Source organism: Chelonia mydas, chromosome 3 (assembly GCF_015237465.2).
Source record: "Chelonia mydas isolate rCheMyd1 chromosome 3, rCheMyd1.pri.v2, whole genome shotgun sequence".
NCBI lineage: Eukaryota > Metazoa > Chordata > Testudines > Cheloniidae > Chelonia > Chelonia mydas.
The window spans coordinates 121,638,389-121,659,350 of record NC_057851.1 but is presented as its reverse complement, the minus strand read 5'-3'; the positions used below and the strand labels follow the sequence as shown (position 1 = coordinate 121,659,350).

Below are 20,962 nucleotides of genomic sequence, written 5' to 3'. Positions count from 1 at the left end.
TGTTCGAACCATTTTTTTAACCCATAGGGAGCCCAGTACAAATAAATATAAATCACCCCCTCCCCCCAGCTGGCCACCAACAAGTGTAAAACCTGCAGAGGTGCCTATTGCCTCCCTCTTGAATGCTGCCTCTCTCCCCCAGGTGGATAGGAAAGGGTGGGGGGAGCAACCCCCTTAGACGTGGGGCTGAATTGATGGGATTGTGATTTGTAGGATTTCTCCACTTAGTCCCTGCCTCCTACTTGCTCTCCAGCCACTCCAAAGTCTCTTCCCCTCTCTTTAAGCAGCGATTTCTTTCAATCTCTCTCTCCCCCTCTGTGTGTGTGTCTCTCTCTCCCTTCACATACACTCATCTCCCCGGAGAGAGAGAGAGGAGAAACCCAACTCCCAAAAACCAGCCAGATGTCGAAGAAACGCAAAACCCTGGAGGGTAGAGGATCCGGGCTCCCCCAGGAGGAACCCAGAGCCTGCTTTGGGGGCAGCGAGGAGCAAGGTAGGGAGAAGGGAGCCTGCAAGTGGAGGGGAGGCAATTGGGAGTGTAGGGGGATCCCAGCGCAGGAATGCATCAGCCTGGCTTATCTCCCTGAGTAAAGAGAGCTATAGAGGTGACTTTAATAATTAGGCCAGATTGTTTCCAATAAGGGCATTAAAAGAGCAGGTCTGCTGTGATTGCGACAACACTGAACTTTGGATGGTGAAGGGGTTAAGGGGAGCAGGAAGGAGAGAGAAGGGGCTATATTGATCGATTGCTGAGGGGGAATTGCAGGTTTGCTGATCAATCCAGATTCCCTTCACCACTTGCTGTTTGTCAATTGCATTGGTACATTCACACTGTATCATCGATTAGCAGCTTGTGTAAATTTGTGTTTACAAGGTGCTCTCAGCTTGAGCAATGAGTGGTATATTTCTGAGGTGGGGTGTGTTTGTGGGGTTTTTTTGGATGTGTGTGTGTGTGGTGTTCCATTTTAGTTCATAAGTCCCCATCCCTGATATGATTTCAGTTGCGTCATGTTGAGGCTTCAAATACTGCACTTGCAGAGCACACTTCGCATCCAGCTAAAGTTGGTTTTTCAACAGCTTTGGTGCTTTGCTGTAATTTTCAAGCTCTAAGTATTTGTGATGAAAGCTGTTCTTCACTTTTTGACAAGATAATATCAATGTAGAAGCTGAGCTGGTGTAAAATCAGCTATGCACACAAGTATTAGGGAGTTCTGCAGCCGATTTTTTGTTTGTTTCAGTTAGCCCAATAGTTCCTTTCCTTTGTGTTTATTTTGACTAAGTGGGCCCAGATAAGCCAAGCCAAGCCAAGCTACAGTGTTTTAGGGGTTGTAGCTATAATGCAGAAGAGAGGAAAAATACCAGCCAGATTAAAAGCAATGTTTAAAGCTGTTTATAATGGCTTTGAAGACTAAGGTGGGAGATGATGGTGTGTATGGTGGAGTAAGGTGAAAATGTAAATTTATTTCTTACCAGGTTAGAATTCAGCAATATGGTGCTTTTGTCTTAGCAGGTGCAAACCCGAGTATAGAGCTGATAGGGATGGAATGAGTGTGTTCTCCAATATGGAGTCAATGGTCCTTTTTATAAAGAATGATAAGGATCACAATGTCACAAAAGTAATAAAAAATCATGAAATTCAGTCTCCACCAGAGATATTTTTGCATTGGGTTGTGTTTTTTTGAAGTGAAATATCTCAAATCCGGTTCCTGGCGTGCTCTTTTAGCTTCGTTAGAAAGAAAAAGTCATAGTGATGCACCATTTATCTCGAAAGAGATTGTTTAGGGTTTACGGGGCTGTTATTTTAAACTGCTTGTCTCTCCCACAGTAAAATAAAATCCATGTCCATCATTTCCTAAAACCATTTGTCCATTAAAACAAATACAGTCACCTGAGGAACATTTTTATCTCTCTGAATGACTTTATTTGCATGATAGCATACAGTGTTTTTGCAATCAATAGGGAAAAATTGAGGTTTTGCTGTCACTAATGGAGAAAAACTTACCTCTTTGTCAGGTATAGATGATGTCAGACACAGAAAAGATATTCAGCATTGACCTGAAAGTTGGTCTATAGGTTACATATCATTTTCATTTAATTGGGGTACCAATGGTGTGTATGGAAACACGGTAAACATTATTGTAATGCAGTGGTGTGTATGTGGTAGGGTTTTTTTTGTTTTTTTTTTAAAAAAACTCCACAATAGTACTTCCTACAAGATCTCTGGTTATGTAATGAGGAACAGAAAACGACATTTAACTTTATACAGATATTTTTCTTGTTTTGGAAGTACACTGAATAAGAAATAAAATGAAAGTGGAAAATTATTTAGCAAAGCAGTGATCTGCTTGTATTAAGAGAGCAAATAATAAATATCTTGTAGGAAAACACACAAGGTATTTTGCAAATCAAACTGGATGTGAACCTTGCTGTGCCTATATGATCCAGGTTTATGCAGACTATGGCATTGTAAATTATGGAATTTAGTTTGAAATCTAGTTCTTGTTAATGAGATCAAGTGTATTTTTATGAACATGTAGTGATTTTTATTTTATTTTCTCCTTTGTATTTCACAGAAAAGAATGCTGCTTGCTAATTATATTGTCTGTATGAATATGTAACTGTAGAAACCATTAAGAGTGTTCAATGTACCACAATACTGTAGTGAGCATATTTTGTGCAAAATGGTGGATGTGATCATCTTCTTCTTTTTTTTTTTTTTTACATCAGATGTACAGTTATTTTTGGTTTAATCTGAAATGATGATTTACATGCTGTGTGTGCTTATGGTAGGTTTTCTACCTCTGTAGAGAGAACATGCTTATTAGATTGGCGAGGGGGTGTAGCCTTTTCCCAGAAGTATGAAAAGGCCATGTAACTCCTGAGATTTAGTTCTACAATGTACGTGTAGGGTGCTTGTTTAAATCATAGATTCTAGTTTACTAATAAACCAAAAAATAATGCTCAGATTTTTGGACACTACCAAATCCAGCATCTGTGCAGAATGCAAATGCAGCTCAACTGTGGGGCCTTCTTCAAGTGGCACAGACATGGACCATAGAGAGACTCGTTCTAGTTTGGCCATCTTAATTCTGTGCTCTATTTGGTAAATCAGGGATGTGCTATGTTAAGAAGCAAGTATCCTTACTTTGAGGGCCTATGATGGTTTAAAAACATCTAGCTAACATAGACTAATTCCAAACTGCTGCACTGTGTGTCAGTTCTTTGGCCAAAAGAAATTCATGCTTGTGGAGCTTTGTTCTTCTCCCACATGTGCTCAGTATACATGGGGCAGGCTGGTGGACACCATTTAGGCTGTGGCATACAATTTCTTACCTTCTTTGGGGTGACTTTTTTTTAGTCTTTCACAAAGCATTTTATGAAGGCCTTGCTAGAACTCTCTCTAACTGCTCCTGCTAAAATAGGGCCTAACATTACAAGTTTCGGACATTCAGCACATTGCATTGAGCGGGAGTAGAGGTACTTTGTACCTTCCAGCATCAGATCCTTAGTAATGAAGTGCGGAGACCAAACAGGCCTAATTTTGACCTTGCTTACATCAGTTTGAATCAGGAGCATCTCCAGTGAGGTCAATGGAGTTCCACCAGAGTAAATAACCTCAGAATTGAGCCCTATGGGTATGTGCAACTGGTCAGTCAGTGTGCGTCTCCATGTCACATTACTAGCAGCACCTTTGACTGCATCTTGCTGATTTTGGTGTCATTTAAACGGCTGAGGATCTTGGGTCACAAATTGAAAGCCTGTGGTGGTGACTGTATATTGTATTAGGGCATACTTAATGATCCAGAAGACCTTGTATGTCCCTCTTTTCTATGTTCTTTTGAAAGCTGGTGGAGAATGTGCAAAGATGGAGGGCTTTAGCTACAAAAGAGCAAGTTAAAATGGATTTTGTGCTCTCGTAATAATGGAACACAAAATGATATGATAAACTTAAAATTATTCAGTAATCCTATTCATAGCTCTTACTTTTGTCATTATCCAGCAATCACTGCTTTAGTGTCATACAATATTTCAGACAACTTTTTGTGAGGAGTTTTGTTGGTGTGGGAGCTGATGGACAGAATAACTCTCTGATGAGTCCTTGCTTGACCAAATGCTGCTTTCCAGTACACATGTAACTGAGAATAAAATTTAACCTGCTGTATTTTCCTTTTCACTGTCTCTATTTTGACAGTCTATGAAAGTAGATGATTTGTTTTTCTTCAGGTCCAATTCTGTACTGTGTTAAATACTCTCAGCTTTCACAGAGATCAGTGACTGTTGAGGCTCTCAGCATTCTGCTGAACTGGGCTCCTGACGGCTAGCTTTTTAAAAATTGTTTAAAACCTGTTTTTTTTTTTTTCCAGTGGCAAACTTGAGCCCCAATCCTGCAGACACTTATGCACATGTGTAACTTTACATATATGAGTAGTTCCATTGAGCTCTGTGTGACCAGTCCTGTGCATAAAATTATCATGTGTATGCTTGCTGGATAAGGGGTCTTGGTTAATATTAACCAAGTCCTCTTGAGTTTCGTTCCCATACAAAGACTTCAAGTTAAAAGGCACAGATGGGATACACCTTTTTCTCTGACTAAAAATGTCTAGTTATGTGAGAACTTAAATACCTACTGAAAAATTATCTTTATGCCTTGTATTTTTGATCGGTATAAAGTATTATTGATTAAATCTTGTAGACATTTTAGAAAAATAAACTTCTGTAATCTTGATGTGGGCACATCAAAATATAGGAGGCCAAATTTAGCTCTTCCTGCAGATTTACAGTGATGTAACTGAATTAGGAGTTTGACCCAATGTTTGCTTTACATTGCTTCTACCAAGTGAAAGGGAGAGAGTGAAGCAGCAGTTACATTCAAGTACTGTTCACTACATTCATTGTCTGTGTGCATTCCTGCTGGTGTCATGATTCTGTTGTGTACATACAGAAGTAACCTGGCTACTTGTCACCTTCTGGGTAAATTATAGAATCATAGGACTAGAAGGGACCTCGAGAGGTCATCTGGTCCAGTCCCCTGCACTCAAGGCAGGACTAACCTATAATTCCGGTGCTTCTCCCTTACAGAGCACTCCCATCTCTGCACTAGTTTCCTCCTTCCCCTCTCTGTGCTCAGCCCAACATTTTCTCCTTCCCACTGGAAAAGATACAAAGAAGGGAAACAAAAATGGTGAGGGGTATGGAGCAGCTTCCATTCAAGGTGGGATTAAAAAGACTGGGACTGTTCATCGTAGAAAAGAGATGTAAGTAAGGATCTGATAGAGGTCTATAAAATCATGACTGGTGTGGAGAAACTGAATAAAAAAATGTTATTTACGCCTTCGCACAACACAAGAGCAAGGGGTCACCCAACGAAACTGATAGGCAGCAGGTTTAAAACCGCTTTAAGGAAGTCTGTTGAATTCATTGCCAAGGGATGTTGTGAAGGCCAAAAGTAAAAATAGAGTTTTAAAAAAAGAATTGGATAAGTTCATGGAGGATAGGTCCATCAGAGGCTATTAGCCAAGATGGTCAGGGATGCCACCATATGCTCTGTGGGTCCCTCTGCCAGAAGCTGGGACTTGATGACAGAGGATGGATCACTCAATAATTGCCCTGTTCTGTTCATTCCCTCTGAAGCAACTGGCACCGGCCGTTGCCGGAAGACAGGATACTGGGCTAGATGGACCATTGGTCTGACCCATTATGGCCGTTCTTATGTTCCATTTGTCTTCTCCTTCCACTTGTGATTTCAAGTCTTACGTTAATCAGCTGTTTGAAATATAAGCCAGCCACATTCCTTCTTCTCCTCCTCAAATGCCTGATCCATGATGTGTACCGCTCATAATGTCAGTAGCCACTCTATTGTGTGATCTGTGTTTTATTCTCGGAGTGTAGATATTTTGGAACAAACTTTTTTGGGGGGCGGTGGGTGTGTTTGCTATAAAGCATTGAGTATAGCCTGGTACTACACATGTACTGCAATGAAGAAAGGGCAGCCCCTGTTGGCTTTTGCTGCAGAAGCCTGTGTATATGTGTACCAAATGAAAAGTAATCCAGTAAGAAATTTCTAGGGGATGTGGCAAAAAACTGGAGAGTAAACAATGCTTTTAAAAAGTTGGCTGGCTCCATGGGCTAGTGAGTTGGGACTCTTGATCTTGAGTTGTCACTCCTCTAGCAGACAAGTACTCAGTTACCTGTGTTTGCTTCTCAGAAACATACTAGCCTTCTCCCTACATACGCATTTCCAGTCAACTGAAAGAGTAACATCCAACCCTTGGTGCTTTGTCGATGATCACTGTGATGTAAGGGCCTTCTTAGGAAGCAACCAAAAAAAGCTTTGAGACCAATTGGAGTAACTACAGTTAACTGCAAACAAATTCATTCTGAGGGCTCTGGAAAGATAAAGGGTGTCATGTATGTAAGCAAAGTATAAATGTAACTAACACACTAGGTAAGGTGTGTGTCTTAGTCTACTGTTGGCTCTATGGACTAAATTCAGCCTGATGAAAGTGAGGGCAACCTCATTGACTTCAGTGGAGTTATATCCATGTTCACCAGGGCTGACCTTGGCCTTTGATGTTTGCTATGGTGACTTACTGGTAGTGGGTACATTAAAGTTTAAGGAAGAGAGGATGGGAGAAAACGTAAGTAGAGGTATGGATGCCTGGGAAGAGAGATGATATGTCTTGGTAGATAAGATTTATGGATGATGCAATAATGCTTTGTACAAACTACCAGGAGAAAAATAACTCCAAGTTGTTGTTGTTTCTGTTGATTCTCCATAACTATTGAAACCTCCCATTTCTATTCGTTTAGATCCCAGTTTAGAAAGGTACTTTGCATGTGCCTAACTTTAAGCATGCATTGGAGAGCTTAGAGTTAGGCATGTACTAAATTAGTAACTTTCTGAATCGAGGCCTCAAGTGTGGGAGAATCATGCTCACTCCTGTTGTCATAATGGCCTCTTTTAAGAGAGTGATCACTAAGGTTATGTTTCTAAAATATATTGGAGTAGGTTAACTGTATCTAGACCTGAAGAATACAGTTTGGTTTTGAAGAACTGTGAGGGAGAAATTTAGATCTTCAGGGGTAAGATTGTAGCCTACATGTTAGGGGGAAGTAATTTTGCCACCTGATACTATGAGGTAGAGCTACTGGAAGTGCTGACATTTTGAATATTTGACATAGTCACTTTTTCCTTGGCTGAAGAATGTAACCTGGGACAAGTCACTTATTTTCTCTGTAAATAAAAATGGGGATGACTTCTTAACTAGAGGGGTGTGGTGAGAAGAAATTTTATTGTTTTGGGGGCACTTGGATCCTTCAGTGATAGGCCATGTAAGTACTTAAGATAAAATTTTCAAAATCACTAGTGCTTTAAGAGCGTAAGTCCCATTGGCTTTCAAAGTTATTAGGCACCTTTGAAAATATTCCCCTTGGAGTCCAGTAGTACTCATGTAAGATTTTTGTTTTGCATTAAGTGGAGTTAGTAATGAAGGTGTTAGTATTACATTGTCCTGGTCCTACTTTCATACGCTGGTGGGTGTAAGACAAAATTCTTCATTCTATCTTTCTCTGGATAGAGGTGCACTTGTATACAAGTATTTATTGACCCAGAGGTAGCAATTATTAGCAAAATGAGGGCTGGCCCTGAAGTTGGCAGTCAGGAGCCAGGTTTTCAGCTAGTGTGAATCCATGTAGCTCCATTGACGTCAGTAGTGCTATGCTGACTTTATGCCAGTTGAGAATCTGGCCCCATGCCTTCTTAAAGATGATTCACAGATTTCTGTGTGTTTGACTTAGGATGCTTCCTAAAAATGTCAGTAAGTGATAAAGTGAAGAATTCAGATCATGGAGGGTAAAGAATAAAAACAAGGCAAAATACATAGATCCTGTAGGAGCCTATTACAAAATAATGGAAAAAGTAGTGGAGTATCCCTTTAAGGTGTAGTTGTTACTCCTAGGAAGCCTCTTAAAAATTTCTGACTTGAACACAATTCATTTTACCTTTTTCTTCCTTGCCATTTTACTTGTTGTCATAGAATCATAGAATCATAGAATATCAGGGTTGGAAGGGACCCCAGAAGGTCATCTAGTCCAACCCCCTGCTCAAAGCAGGACCAAGTCCCAGTTAAATCATCCCAGCCAGGGCTTTGTCAAGCCTGACCTTAAAAACCTCTAAGGAAGGAGATTCTACCACCTCCCTAGGTAACGCATTCCAGTGTTTCACCACCCTCTTAGTGAAAAAGTTTTTCCTAATATCCAATCTAAACCTCCCCCATTGCAACTTGAGACCATTACTCCTCGTTCTGTCATCTGCTACCATTGAGAACAGTCTAGAGCCATCCTCTTTGGAACCCCCTTTCAGGTAGTTGAAAGCAGCTATCAAATCCCCCCTCATTCTTCTCTTCTGCAGACTAAACAATCCCAGCTCCCTCAGCCTCTCCTCATAAGTCATGTGCTCTAGACTCCTAATCATTTTTGTTGCCCTTCGCTGGACTCTTTCCAATTTATCCACATCCTTCTTGTAGTGTGGGGCCCAAAACTGGACACAGTACTCCAGATGAGGCCTCACCAGTGTCGAATAGAGGGGAACGATCACGTCCCTCGATCTGCTCGCTATGCCCCTACTTATACATCCCAAAATGCCATTGGCCTTCTTGGCAACAAGGGCACACTGCTGACTCATATCCAGCTTCTCGTCCACTGTCACCCCTAGGTCCTTTTCCGCAGAACTGCTGCCTAGCCATTCGGTCCCTAGTCTGTAGCGGTGCATTGGATTCTTCCATCCTAAGTGCAGGACCCTGCACTTATCCTTATTGAACCTCATCAGATTTCTTTTGGCCCAATCCTCCAATTTGTCTAGGTCCTTCTGTATCCTATCCCTCCCCTCCAGCGTATCTACCACTCCTCCCAGTTTAGTATCATCCGCAAATTTGCTCAGAGTGCAATCCACACCATCCTCCAGATCATTTATGAAGATATTGAACAAAACGGGCCCCAGGACCGACCCCTGGGGCACTCCACTTGACACCGGCTGCCAACTAGACATGGAGCCATTGATCACTACCCGTTGTGCCCGACAATCTAGCCAGCTTTCTACCCACCTTATAGTGCATTCATCCAGCCCATACGTCCTTAACTTGCTGACAAGAATGCTGTGGGAGACCGTGTCAAAAGCTTTGCTAAAGTCAAGAAACAATACATCCACTGCTTTCCCTTCATCCACAGAACCAGTAATCTCATCATAAAAGGCGATTAGATTAGTCAGGCATGACCTTCCCTTGGTGAATCCATGCTGACTGTTCCTGATCACTTTCCTCTCCTCTAAGTGCTTCAGGATTGATTCTTTGAGGACCTGCTCCATGATTTTTCCAGGGACTGAGGTGAGGCTGACTGGCCTGTAGTTCCCAGGATCCTCCTTCTTCCCTTTTTTAAAGATGGGCACTACATTAGCCTTTTTCCAGTCATCCGGGACTTCCCCCGTTCGCCACGAGTTTTCAAAGATAATGGCCAAGGGCTCTGCAATCACAGCCGCCAATTCCTTCAGCACTCTCGGATGCAATTCGTCCGGCCCCATGGACTTGTGCACGTCCAGCTTTTCTAAATAGTCCCTAACCACCTCTATCTCTACAGAGGGCTGGCCATCTCTTCCCCATTTTGTGATGCCCAGCACAGCAGTCTGGGAGCTGACCTTGTTAGTGAAAACAGAGGCAAAAAAAGCATTGAGTACATTAGCTTTTTCCACATCCTCTGTCACTAGGTTGCCTCCCTCATTCAGTAAGGGGCCCACACTTTCCTTGGCTTTCTTCTTGTTGCCAACATACCTGAAGAAACCCTTCTTGTTACTCTTGACATCTCTTGCTAGCTGCAGCTCCAGGTGCGATTTGGCCCTCCTGATATCTTTCCTACATGCCCGAGCAATATTGTCAAGTATATTTGCATTTAAACAACTGCTGTCTCTTACAGCTTCTTGCCTCCTTCCTCATGCTGCAGTGCGTCACATTGATGGTTTTGAGTGGACCATGGCGGCTTGGTGCGATGTCATTAAAAGCAGGCTTATAACCTCTTTGCAGGATCAGGCAGAAGTGGAAAGTGGGTTGGGAGGGGGACAGTTTATCTAATTCCTTTAATAGTAATGGAATGTATAAAGTAATCAAGGCACCATGTATTCCAGAGTCCTAGATTCTGTGGGAGACTGATCGTATGGAAGCAGCTTCATTTACATTTAAACAATGGAGTTTTTGAATACATTAAATATGAAAATAAAGACTATAATCAGCCCCTGGGGCACCCTGTTATTTATTTGATATTAAAGTTATCTTTTGTGGTTCTCACATTTTTCATTATTCCAAAGATTGTTGTAATAAGCATAGCCACATTATAGAAGTTGCCAGGGACAATGGTGGAAATTATGGCGACTTGGTAGGGGGCGACTGGGGCTTCATATACCGTGGGAGGAGAAGGAAGTTACCTGGGATTGAGGGGTTAAGCACATTTGCTGTATGTGTCTGATTAAAAATGATAAACAGTGAAGAAAAAATCTTGATTATTTAGCAGTCCACCGGAGCAGTTCCTACTTCCTAGAGGTATGCTTTTAGACGTCTGCAGTCTCAGGAAGATACCACAGCTTTGATTTAACCTTGAAAATGTGAGCCTACGGTTTCTTTTCAACCATAAAGGGATATGTATGTTTTTTCCAGTGAAAGTTTAGATTCTGTAACACAGTTCTGCAGCTAGGGGTGGGTTCTGGGGCCAATTTTGGGGAATCACACAATGTAAGGGACTAGAATATTATGTAAAGTAAACTGACTGATCGTTAATAGAGCTGCTTTTTCCCAGTTTGCCCCTGTACTAACATTCTTTTTTTTTAACATACCATTTGTCCATCGGCATGCATATCACTATTAGTACACAAGGCCCCACCCATTCCCTACCAATTTACAGAGGAAGGAGAATTGCAGCTCCTCCCTTCTCTTCTCCCTCATTTCCCCCCCCCCCTCACACTGTGACCATGCACAAAGATAGCAATATAAAGTACATGCAAAGTGTATGCAGCTTCCACATATACATGCCTCGTAAGCAACCTTATTTGAGGGTCAGAGTTAGCTTACCTTTGAGGAGTACTTGTGGCACCTTAGAGACTAACCAATTTATTTGAGCATAAGCTTTCGTGAGCTACAGCTCACTCCATCGGATGCATACTGTGTATATAATGTCTTCTGCAGTTTCCACAGTATGCATCCGATGGAGTGAGCTGTAGCTCACGAAAGCTTATGCTCAAATAAATTGGTTAGTCTCTAAGGTGCCACAAGTACTCCTTTTCTTTTTGCGAATACAGACTAACACGGCTGTTACTCTGAAACTTAACTTTGAGAAATGTCAGATTTAGGTAGCAGGAGAAAGTTATCACCATACTGTTAAAGCCCTAAGCAGCAATGGGATGTACTGTAGAATATTAAGAAATTAGGCCATCTGCAAGCCATAAATGCATGGACTGAGAATGACGGCTAACTAGTGTACTTACTGCTAATGTTTGGGTAGAAGAACTACAGCAGATCTATTATCTCTGGATAGTTGGAAGAATGGACAAGCTAAAGTCCTTCATTTTTTACTCTGTGGAAAGAACTTTACTCATCTTTCAGTTCAAGGCACTGATCCTTTCCAGAGGGTTGCTGGAGATGAATTCTATTCTGACATGTATTCAGCCATCTAATTTTTGTTACAGGAGCTCTCTGTAAAAGAAAGGTGTCTATACATAAGTAAACAGTTAGTTAATAAGGTGCCAGTTGCTGGTGCTCAAGAATGTGGCACATTTTTCTTGGGTTTTGTAGGACCAACACATCTTCTTGTTGAGTGCTGCAAATGGCTTCTTGTGTGTGGCTCTTAACAGTTTATATCCACTCCGAAACAATAACTGAAAGTCATGGAGACCTTGTGTGTTGCTATTAGGTTTTTCCAGTGTCCTGAGAATGAATAAGCGATCTCTTTTTATTGCACTGCTACAAGGCAAGCAGAAAGTATATAGGAATAGAAAGCGCTGCGTCAGTTTTCAAAAACAGATAGCGTGTGATTTCATTTATTTATTTTTAGTGGCAAGAATATATTCATTAACCTTTCTGTTTTTCTCTTTCCGTGACTATAAATAATGAGTGTACCAGTTTTTGACTAGAAGTTCTTTGGATCAACTCTGCTAATCATAATGCTATAAATTTTTAATTCGGGACTAGGATGCGATTTATAGGGAGAATGGGGATGGGAGCAGAGAATCCTAAACCCTTTAAATGAGGGAACATCTCATTTTATTCACTAAATATTTTGGCAAAACCTCCTGGTTGCACATCTGGCATCTACATAGCTGAGATGTCTTTGCCCAGCCAGGTGCTGAGGTCATGGCTGTCTAATTTCAGCTCACACAATGAGGAGTCCGGTAGCACCTTAAAGACTAACCAATTTATTTGGGCATAAGCTTTCATGGGTAAAAACCCACTACTTCAGATGCATGGAGTAAAAATTAATATATATTGGCATAAATCTATATTGGCACATGAAGAGAAGGGAGTTACCTTACAAGTAGAGAACCAATGTTGAAGGCCAATTCAGTCAGGGTGGATGTGGTCCACTCCCAATAATTGAGGAGGAGGTGTCAATACCAACAGAGGGGAAATTGCTTTTGAAGTGAGCCAGCCACTCCCAGCCCCTATTCAAGCCCAAATTGATGGTGTTAAGTTTGCAAATGAATTGTAGCTCTGCAGTTTCTCTTTGAAGTCTGTTTTTGAAGTGTTTGTTTGGTTTTTGTTTTGTTTAAATCTGTTATAGAATGTCCAGGGAGATTGAAGTGTTCTCCTACTGGCTTTTGTGTGTTACCATTCCTGATACCTGATTTGTGTCCATTTATCCTTTTTACATAAAGACTATCAAGTTTGGCCAATGTACATGGCAGAGGGACATTGCTGGCACATGATGGCATATCACATTAGTAGATGTGCAGGTGAATGAGCCCCTGCTGGTGTGGTTTGGTCCTATGATGGTGTCGCTAGAGTAGATATGGGGATAGAGAAGGCAATGGGGTTTGTTACAGGGATTGGTTCCTGGGTTAGTGTTTCTGTGGTGTAGTGTGTAGTTGCTGTTGAGTATTTGCTTCAGGTTGGGAGGCTGTTTGTGAGGATTGGCCTGCCTCCCAAGGCCAGTGAGTGGGGGATCATTTTCCAGGATAGGTTGTAGATCGTTGATGCGCTGGAGAGTTTTTAGCTGGGGGCTGTATGTGATGGCCAGTGGTGTTCTGTTGTTTTCCTTTTTGGGCCTGTCCTGTATTAGGTCACTTCTGGGTACCTGTCTCGCTCTGTCACTCTGTTTCCTCACCCTCCCCAGGTGGGGAAGCATTCTTAAAACTACAATACCCATCTGGGGAAAATCCACACAGTTAAGAGTAGTTCTTTCCAGTGAAAGATGAATAAGTAGACGCAGAAGATGAGTGGGAAGCTTCTATTAGTGGGAGACCCATGACGATGCAGCTGCTCTTCCCCTCTCCTCCGACTCGTACCTTCTGCTTTAGGTACATCTTTCTTTGTACGTACACACACACCAAATACAGTGAAGGCTGCACTAAGGATCCATCTCCCAATAGGCAATCCCTTGCTTTAAAGGGACCACTAATATTTAACATTTTTATAGTGAGGTTTTACCCACAGGCCACAATCCAGACTGGGGGCCCTGCTGTTTTGGGTCATAGTATGACGTAGTCTTTGCTCAAGAGTTTACAATGTAAACAGACAACATAAAGCAAAACTGAGAGGTACAGTGGTACCATTTTTTAAAAAGAAGTCATCAAATTATCTCCCAGTTCCTCCTCTCTGTTCAGATTCCCCAGCCAACCAGCTTTGCCATTGCTGGCCCAAAGTGCCCTCCTTTTACTCTGCCCACCTTCTAACACTGGGGTCAGTCTGGCAAAGAAGGGGAAATAAGTTAGCAAGAGACTGGACAAAAGCACATGATAGCAGGTCGGAAAAGGGAGAAGGCAGGGGGCCTGTATCCATCCATTCTGGGCCGGCTCTAGGTTTTTTTGCCGCACCAAGCAAAAAATTTGCCTCTCCGAGAGCGCAACTGCCCAAGCCAAAAAAAAAAAAAGAAAAAGGCCCTGGAATTGTGCTGCCTAAGCACGTGCTTGCTTTGCTGGTGCCTCGAGCCCGTCCTGCATCCATTCCTACTCCTTTCCTTGTTTCCAATTTACTAGTACAATTTTGCATGCTCTTTAAAAATGGCCCATCTTCAGCAACCATTATTTATGGTAGTCCTTTGGGATTGTACAGACTTTTTGCTTTTTTTGTAATGTAGCTGTTCTGTGACTGGGATCCCAGTGGGGGCTAGCTGTGGTCATTCAATTAGGGTGAACTGCAAAGAATGGGGCAGACAATCCCCATAAAGCTGGTGGATATTCCAATATTTAGATTTACCAAGCCAGCATAAAACAGCTTCATTATCTTCCTGGTTACTCAGAAGTCCAAACAACACAGTTCCCTTACAGTGCTCCAGCCTCAGGCCTCCATCCAGGTATCCACATCAAATACGATGAAAATTTCTGTAAATCTTATTTCATCATATATTAAAAAAAAGGTTTTACTAATCCCAAAGGACCGGACACATTACCTCCCAGGTTAATGAATGTTTCAGATCTTACCCAAATACACACTACAGCGAATTCTTATTAACTAAACTAAAATTTATTAAAAAATGAGAGAGAGAATGGTTGAAAGATCAATATACATACAGACATGAGCTCGATTCATAGCAGAGATGATGAGCTTCATAGTTGCAAAGAGTTCTTTCAGAAATAGTTCATAGTCCAATGTCCAAGTATCATATTCAGGGTGTACTAGCGTAACTGAGACCTCAGTCTTGTGACTCAAACTTCCCTTGATGAAGCCTAAGCAGATTGGAGATGACAGAATCAGGACCCAAGGATCTTTAATACAATTTCATGTCTTTTGACAAGTTGGAGTTCCTCAGGGAACAAAAACTAATTAGGATGACTTTGAAGGAGGTCCATCACCAGTACTTAGCTATATGAATTAACATAAGGCCATTTGCTTGTTCCTCCACCATTCACAGTACATTTCAAAGAGAGATGAATACCGAGAGATCCCGTGTTTACAATTCATTTAAATGAAAGGATGTTCTTTTGACCTCTGAATTATCAGAATACAGCATAGGCAGGGACTGTTGATTAAACTGTTGACCCTACTCACACATATGTAAATACACAAAAACACAAACATTATCTCTCCACCTGCCTTTTGAGCATTATTTATTTTGCAGGATGTTTAACCCTTTCTAGCCATGCATCACATGTTCAAAAAAAAAAATAGCATGGAGGAGAAGCAAAGATGAAATCTCCAAACAGAAAAAAAACCAAAAGAGGTAGTTTGTTAGGTAGCCAGTATGTAATTCTGATTTTCCTTAAGGATCTTAGATGGCGTAGGTTTGCTGCAATTCTTTTGTGGGGCAAACCTGTGTAGCTCAGTTTACACAAGCACCTTTATAGAGACAAAATTCTGAAATCCTCATTTTGTGTAACTGACCACCTAATCAATGAAATTGTCATTACGAAGACTGATTACCTTATACTGAGGCTAATATAATGTTTCCACTAAAATGAAACAGCCATCAATATTTTTAAAAGTAGCAAATTTTAAATTGCCATCGCTTCATTTTGATCTTTTTTGTAAAAATTCAGTTATTTTTGGAAAAAAAGTTAAGGCTCTTACAGTTTCATTCTACTCTGAAAAGTAATTGTTAAAAAAAAATACATTACCTTACTTATCAGATCTGCTCTCTGTGGGTATTCTGAGATGCATCTTCTGTCTTTCGTGACAAAGTACGTTAGTTTAAAAATTTTTTTTTTTTTTTTTTTACTACTTTTAACCCTATGTAACTTTAGCGCCCTCATGGCCAAGATGGAGTCTGCTCTGCAGGCAGCTCTGGCCAAGAGAAGGCGCACGAAAGAATGCAGCAGGAAAAATCCCTTCCACCCTAGGGGCACCTGTTCCAAACCCCCGAGAGTGAACACACCCACCCATCGGAAAAATACAATGGATATAAGAAAGGGAAATATTTATTTACAGAGTGATGAGAGGAGAAAAACAACAAGGGGAAATATAGGGGGAGCAGTAAACCAGGGTTGCATCCAAACCAAGGTCCCACAGGCCCAGTGGTAGCACAGTCTGAAAGGGCAGACACTGAGCAATGTGTCTGCACACCGATTTCAGGAGTCCTGAGCAAAGTTCCAGTCCAGTGGTGAGTCTTGGGTACTCCTAGACATCTTCGGCGCCAGTAAACTTTCCCCAACAAACCCCTCCGGTGCCCTCTTCGGCCGTCTCTGCAAAGCCACACAGAGCGACCACCTCCCCATTTAACTAGCTAGCAGCTTCCCTCCTTGTTCCCAACACAGAGTCACAAGCCCCAGTACTCACAGCCCCATGCAGCTCTGGGCAGCAGTGATAGTGATACTGGGTCCAGCTCCGGCCTGTCCTTCTCGGGCGATTCCTCCCTGGCACAGTGCTCCTCTTGGCTCCTGTCCTGGGTTGCCCCTGATCAGCCACCCTGTCCTTCTCAGGCTTCAGGCAGGTTCTCTGCTGCTTCACTTTGAGAGGGCCAGCTTGCTGCAGCCCTTCTCTCTGGAGCTCCCGAGCCACACCATGGAGTTTCCCTCCTTTCTGCTCAGTGCTCCACCTCCCTCCCCTTAGGAAAACGATTTAAAGGGGCCATGTTCTCGAAACCCCAAAGGGTTACACCTACAAAGTCAATACAACTGAGGGGGAACAGAATCCGTCTTGTGTATCTTCAGTAAGATGGCTTACTGTGTGCCACTTGCCAATAAGTGTGGAAACCCACTGAAGACAATGGGTTTGAACAAGTGTGCAATGGCACTACTTTCAGCAGCAAGGTTAGTTTAGGGCATAGTTTGGCTAATGGAACCTTTATTACTGGTTGTGCTGATGTGTGAGGTGGAACGAATCCAGCTTGGTTCTTGGAGCTCAGGCTGAGTTTGTAGGGCTAACAATTAGAATTTTACATTTAAATTGAACTAATTTAATATAGATTAAATTAGTTCAATTTAAATACAGGTGAGACTGTAAACAAGGAACTTCATGATGCCATTTTTATAGCCCCTTCCTACAGTTCCTTAAGCGCAACATGTATCTGAAAATATGAAAGTGATTTTATAAATTTTAAAAAATTGATTTATTTCACATTGTCCAGGCTGATTCCCCACTCTGGCACTTCGAGTGCAGGAGATAGGGGGCCCCACAAGCATTTAAAAAAATTTAATACTTGCCACTCCAGGCTTGTATTTAAACTTCTAAGGTTACAGCTGTTTTCTGATCTCGGCTGGGTAAATACTGTCACCGCCCAAATGCAAAACCCCTTTTTGGAACCGAGGAAGGCACGCTGGGGAATTCCTTCCTGTGGAATTCAAGTCCTTTCACCCCCCTTCAGGGAACAGCTGAGAAAGGAAACAAAGGAAATTAGCTGTTGTCACCAGCTAATTAAACAACATATGCACAAACCTCTTAGGATACCAAAAATCCAATCCTGTTCTTAAAAAAGGTAAATTTTATTAAAAACAAAAATAAAGAAAATACATCTGGAACTTAGGCTTTTGCTAGATTTTTAAAAGAGCAATTCCAAAAATTAAGCACTCATAATAGCTTTCTTGGGAGGTCCAGCTTAAAGGTTATAAGCAAACAAAAGCATCTGGGGTTAACATAGAGGAGTCCACTAGCCATAAGAAATACACAGAAATAAACCTAATCGTGTCTTTCTAAACATTCCTGATATACTTACACATTTGGGGATTCCAAATAAGTAATTCTAGGTATGATCTCCTGATTTATGATCATACCTGGCTTAAAGTTTCTTGTAGCATAACTGCTCCCTGTTTCCCGCTTTCCCAGAAAACAACAACAGAGAGAAAGGGGAAGTCCCCCCCCATTTAAAAAAGTTCTAGACTTCCCATTGGCTCCTTTGGTCAGGTGCCCACTCTCTTTCCTTTACCTGTGGGACTTTAACTTTTTACAAGTAAAGAAAGCAGAAAACAGCCACCAAGAGGGACTTTATAGCTAACTGGCTGGCTGGGTGCCCATAAAAGGGAGCTACCCTTCCCCCCCCACTTCATTTATCACACACGTCTTCAGAATGAGTCTCCTGACTCTCTTGCTACAGACTGGTTGTTCTTTACTCTCCTCATATGACTTAGACCTGATTTTTTTTTTTTTTTTAAAGTTCTTACATTAGTGCTGTGTCAATGTGTAACTTAATTATTTCACTTAAACTTTGTCTCTCTTCCTGCCCACCTCTCTCAAAAAAGTACCAAGCATAGTGTCCCAGATTTATATTTTTTTAATGAGTGCAGGTTTGAATATATGCAAAGGGCCGTTAACAACCGTGGTTGCCTGGATGCCAGTTAGAGAAAAATAATGCCAGATTATAATGGGAAACTGCTGGCACAGCTCTGCTTTTCAGCAACGTTTGCCTTTACCGACACCTAACTTTTGACTTTATTTAAAAAAGTGTTAATTTCTGGTCAGGATTTTTTTTCTTCAATAAAAAGTGAGTGAAATGCTGGTGCTATTATTGAAGTGCTTCTGAAAGCTACAACCATAGTGGTGATGGGTAGTAGCAGTGGATTTGGTTTAGAGCAGTGGTTTTCAACCAGGTGTCTGGAGTCCCCTGGGGGGCTGCAAACAGGTTTCAGGGGGGCCACCAACCAGGGCCAATATTAGACTTGCTGGGGCCCAGGGTAGAAAGCTGAAGCCCAGGGCCCTAAGTCCTGCCACCTGAGGCTGAAGCCTAAGCCTGAGCAATGTAGCTTCACGGGGGGGGGGCTGTAGCATGGGGCCAAAGGCAATTGCCCGGCTTGCTACCCCCTAACACTGGCTGCAGCTTTTATATGCAGAAAACCAGCTATTGTGGCACAGGTGGGCCGTGGAGTTTTTATAGCATGTTGGGGAGGCATCAGAAAGAAAAAAGGTTGAGAGCCCCTGGTCTGGAGCATTGAAAAGATTCGGGAAACTTTAAGAGTTATTACTGAAGCCCTACATAAATTCTTAACTTTAGTATTTTTAATGACTTGCTATATTCTATCTTAACTCCATGCTGTAATAATAACTTTATTTTCTTTTTCTGTTAAGTAATCTTTTTGTTTCTCTTCTTTACATGTAAATACAGTAGAACCTCAGAGCTACGAACATCTCTGGAATGGAAGCTTGTTCGTAACTCTGAACAAAACCTTATGGTTCTTTCAAAAGTTTACAACTGAACATTGACTTAATACAGCTTTGAAACTTTACTATGCAGAAGAAAAATGCTGTTTTCCCTTTATTTTTTTTAGTATTTTGCATTTAACACAGTATTGTATTGGATTTGCTTTTTTTTTTTTTTTTAACTTTTGGTCTCTGCTGCTGCCTGATTGTGCACTCCGGTTCCAAATGAGGTGTGTGGTTGACTGGTCATTTCATAACTCTGGTGTTCGTAACTCTGAGGTTCTACTGTAATAAACATCAGTTTTGCTCCATTTCTTTTGAAATGATGACTAGACACTGCAGGTCTTGTATTGTCATGGACACCAGTTCTGTACAGGTCAGAGGCTTTTAACTTCCCCAGCTGCCTCATTACTTGGGCAAGATCTGTAACAACAAATATCCTGCCATATCCTATCTACTTTGTGTTCTCTGCAGTGCTGAGTGTGTTATCAATGCTCCACAAATAATAGGATAAGAGGATAGCAAGACTACGTACGAACTATCCTCTTTCTCTTTACTCCAGCCCCTCATCCTGGGGAAACCTCTTGTCCCTCGTCTCTTGTCCCTTCCAGGGCTCTTGTTTCTGCATCCACTCTCCTCTGCTCAAGATTCATTGGCTGAAATGACCATCTTTTGAGATGTGAGTGTTGATCAGGAGCAGCAGTAGGCACTGGAGAGGAAAAAGGAGATGGTGTGTTTACAGGTTGATCATCAGAGGCTTCTCTATTCTGCACACTTCATCTACTGTCTCTACCTTGCTTCAGCGTACCTGGATGTTTCCATTTTAGATCTACTGAAACTGGGATGCTTTTTCCTTAGATAGCTGTTTGTCACCTATCTGCTATCCCAATAAAGCTGGAAGAATTGTCTAGTTGGAGCAGATACCTGCCCTCTCTTAGTGAGAGTTATGTGCTCAAAGAGAGAGTAGAGTGATTCTGGATCTAAGAGAAGGATGAGATTTTTACTATTCTTGCTGTTTCTGGTGCTTCTAGCTTCATGGGAACTGCTCTTGCCATTTTCTTGCTACACAGAAGTACAGGAAATATCAGCTGCTTAGGCAGTGTTTTCCACCTAGCAGTGTATATGCACCTTACCATGGGAATCCCCAGAGATTCTCTGTGCCTAAGAAGATTTCTACCAGCCTACCAGAGCTGGCCCAAACAGGTGGTCCTGAATATTAACAAATATTGTACACATATTTTTATTGCTCTCTGTCTCTTTATAGAAATTTCACATATCCAACATGTTACAGGTAGTCTGAGATGAAACTTCCACCTTACCTGACTTCTCCTTTTAACTTGCCTCTGCAGTGACTCCGCTCCTTTCATCACCATGAATTGCAGGTAACCACATTTTCTGTACTGGGGATGGGGTGAGGGAAGGACCCCCCCTTCAGATAACTCTGGAGTAGGTTGGTGTGCCAATATCTGCCTTTAATCGCCTCTCGCAGTTTCTTCTCTTGTCTGAGTCCTCTGTCCCACCAGCTGTCGATCATTTCTCTTATACGGTAGTAGCCTAGCTAGATGTTTGCATCATGAGTCCACATTTCTCTTGCTGCTTCTTAACTGTCTGTAATAACTTAAGCAGACTGTATAAGCAAAACACAGCCCCTCTCTGAAAAGCCTTGGGCTTATCTGGTTGCTTCCCGTAAAATGGGCAACCTTGGG

General features: G+C 41.8%; 1 protein-coding gene across 1 annotated transcript in view; it reads left to right on the top strand.

Annotated features, from left to right (window-relative positions):
• The first annotated feature begins 292 nt into the window (after positions 1-292).
• Positions 293-20,962, top strand: part of PDE10A (phosphodiesterase 10A) — a 572,670-nt gene continuing 552,000 nt past the window's right edge. Inside the window, exon 1 of the mRNA XM_037895130.2 lies at positions 293-493. Within this exon, the coding sequence (XP_037751058.1) occupies positions 403-493 (91 nt within the window). The 5' untranslated portion in view covers positions 293-402. The remainder of the gene's footprint in view (positions 494-20,962) is intronic.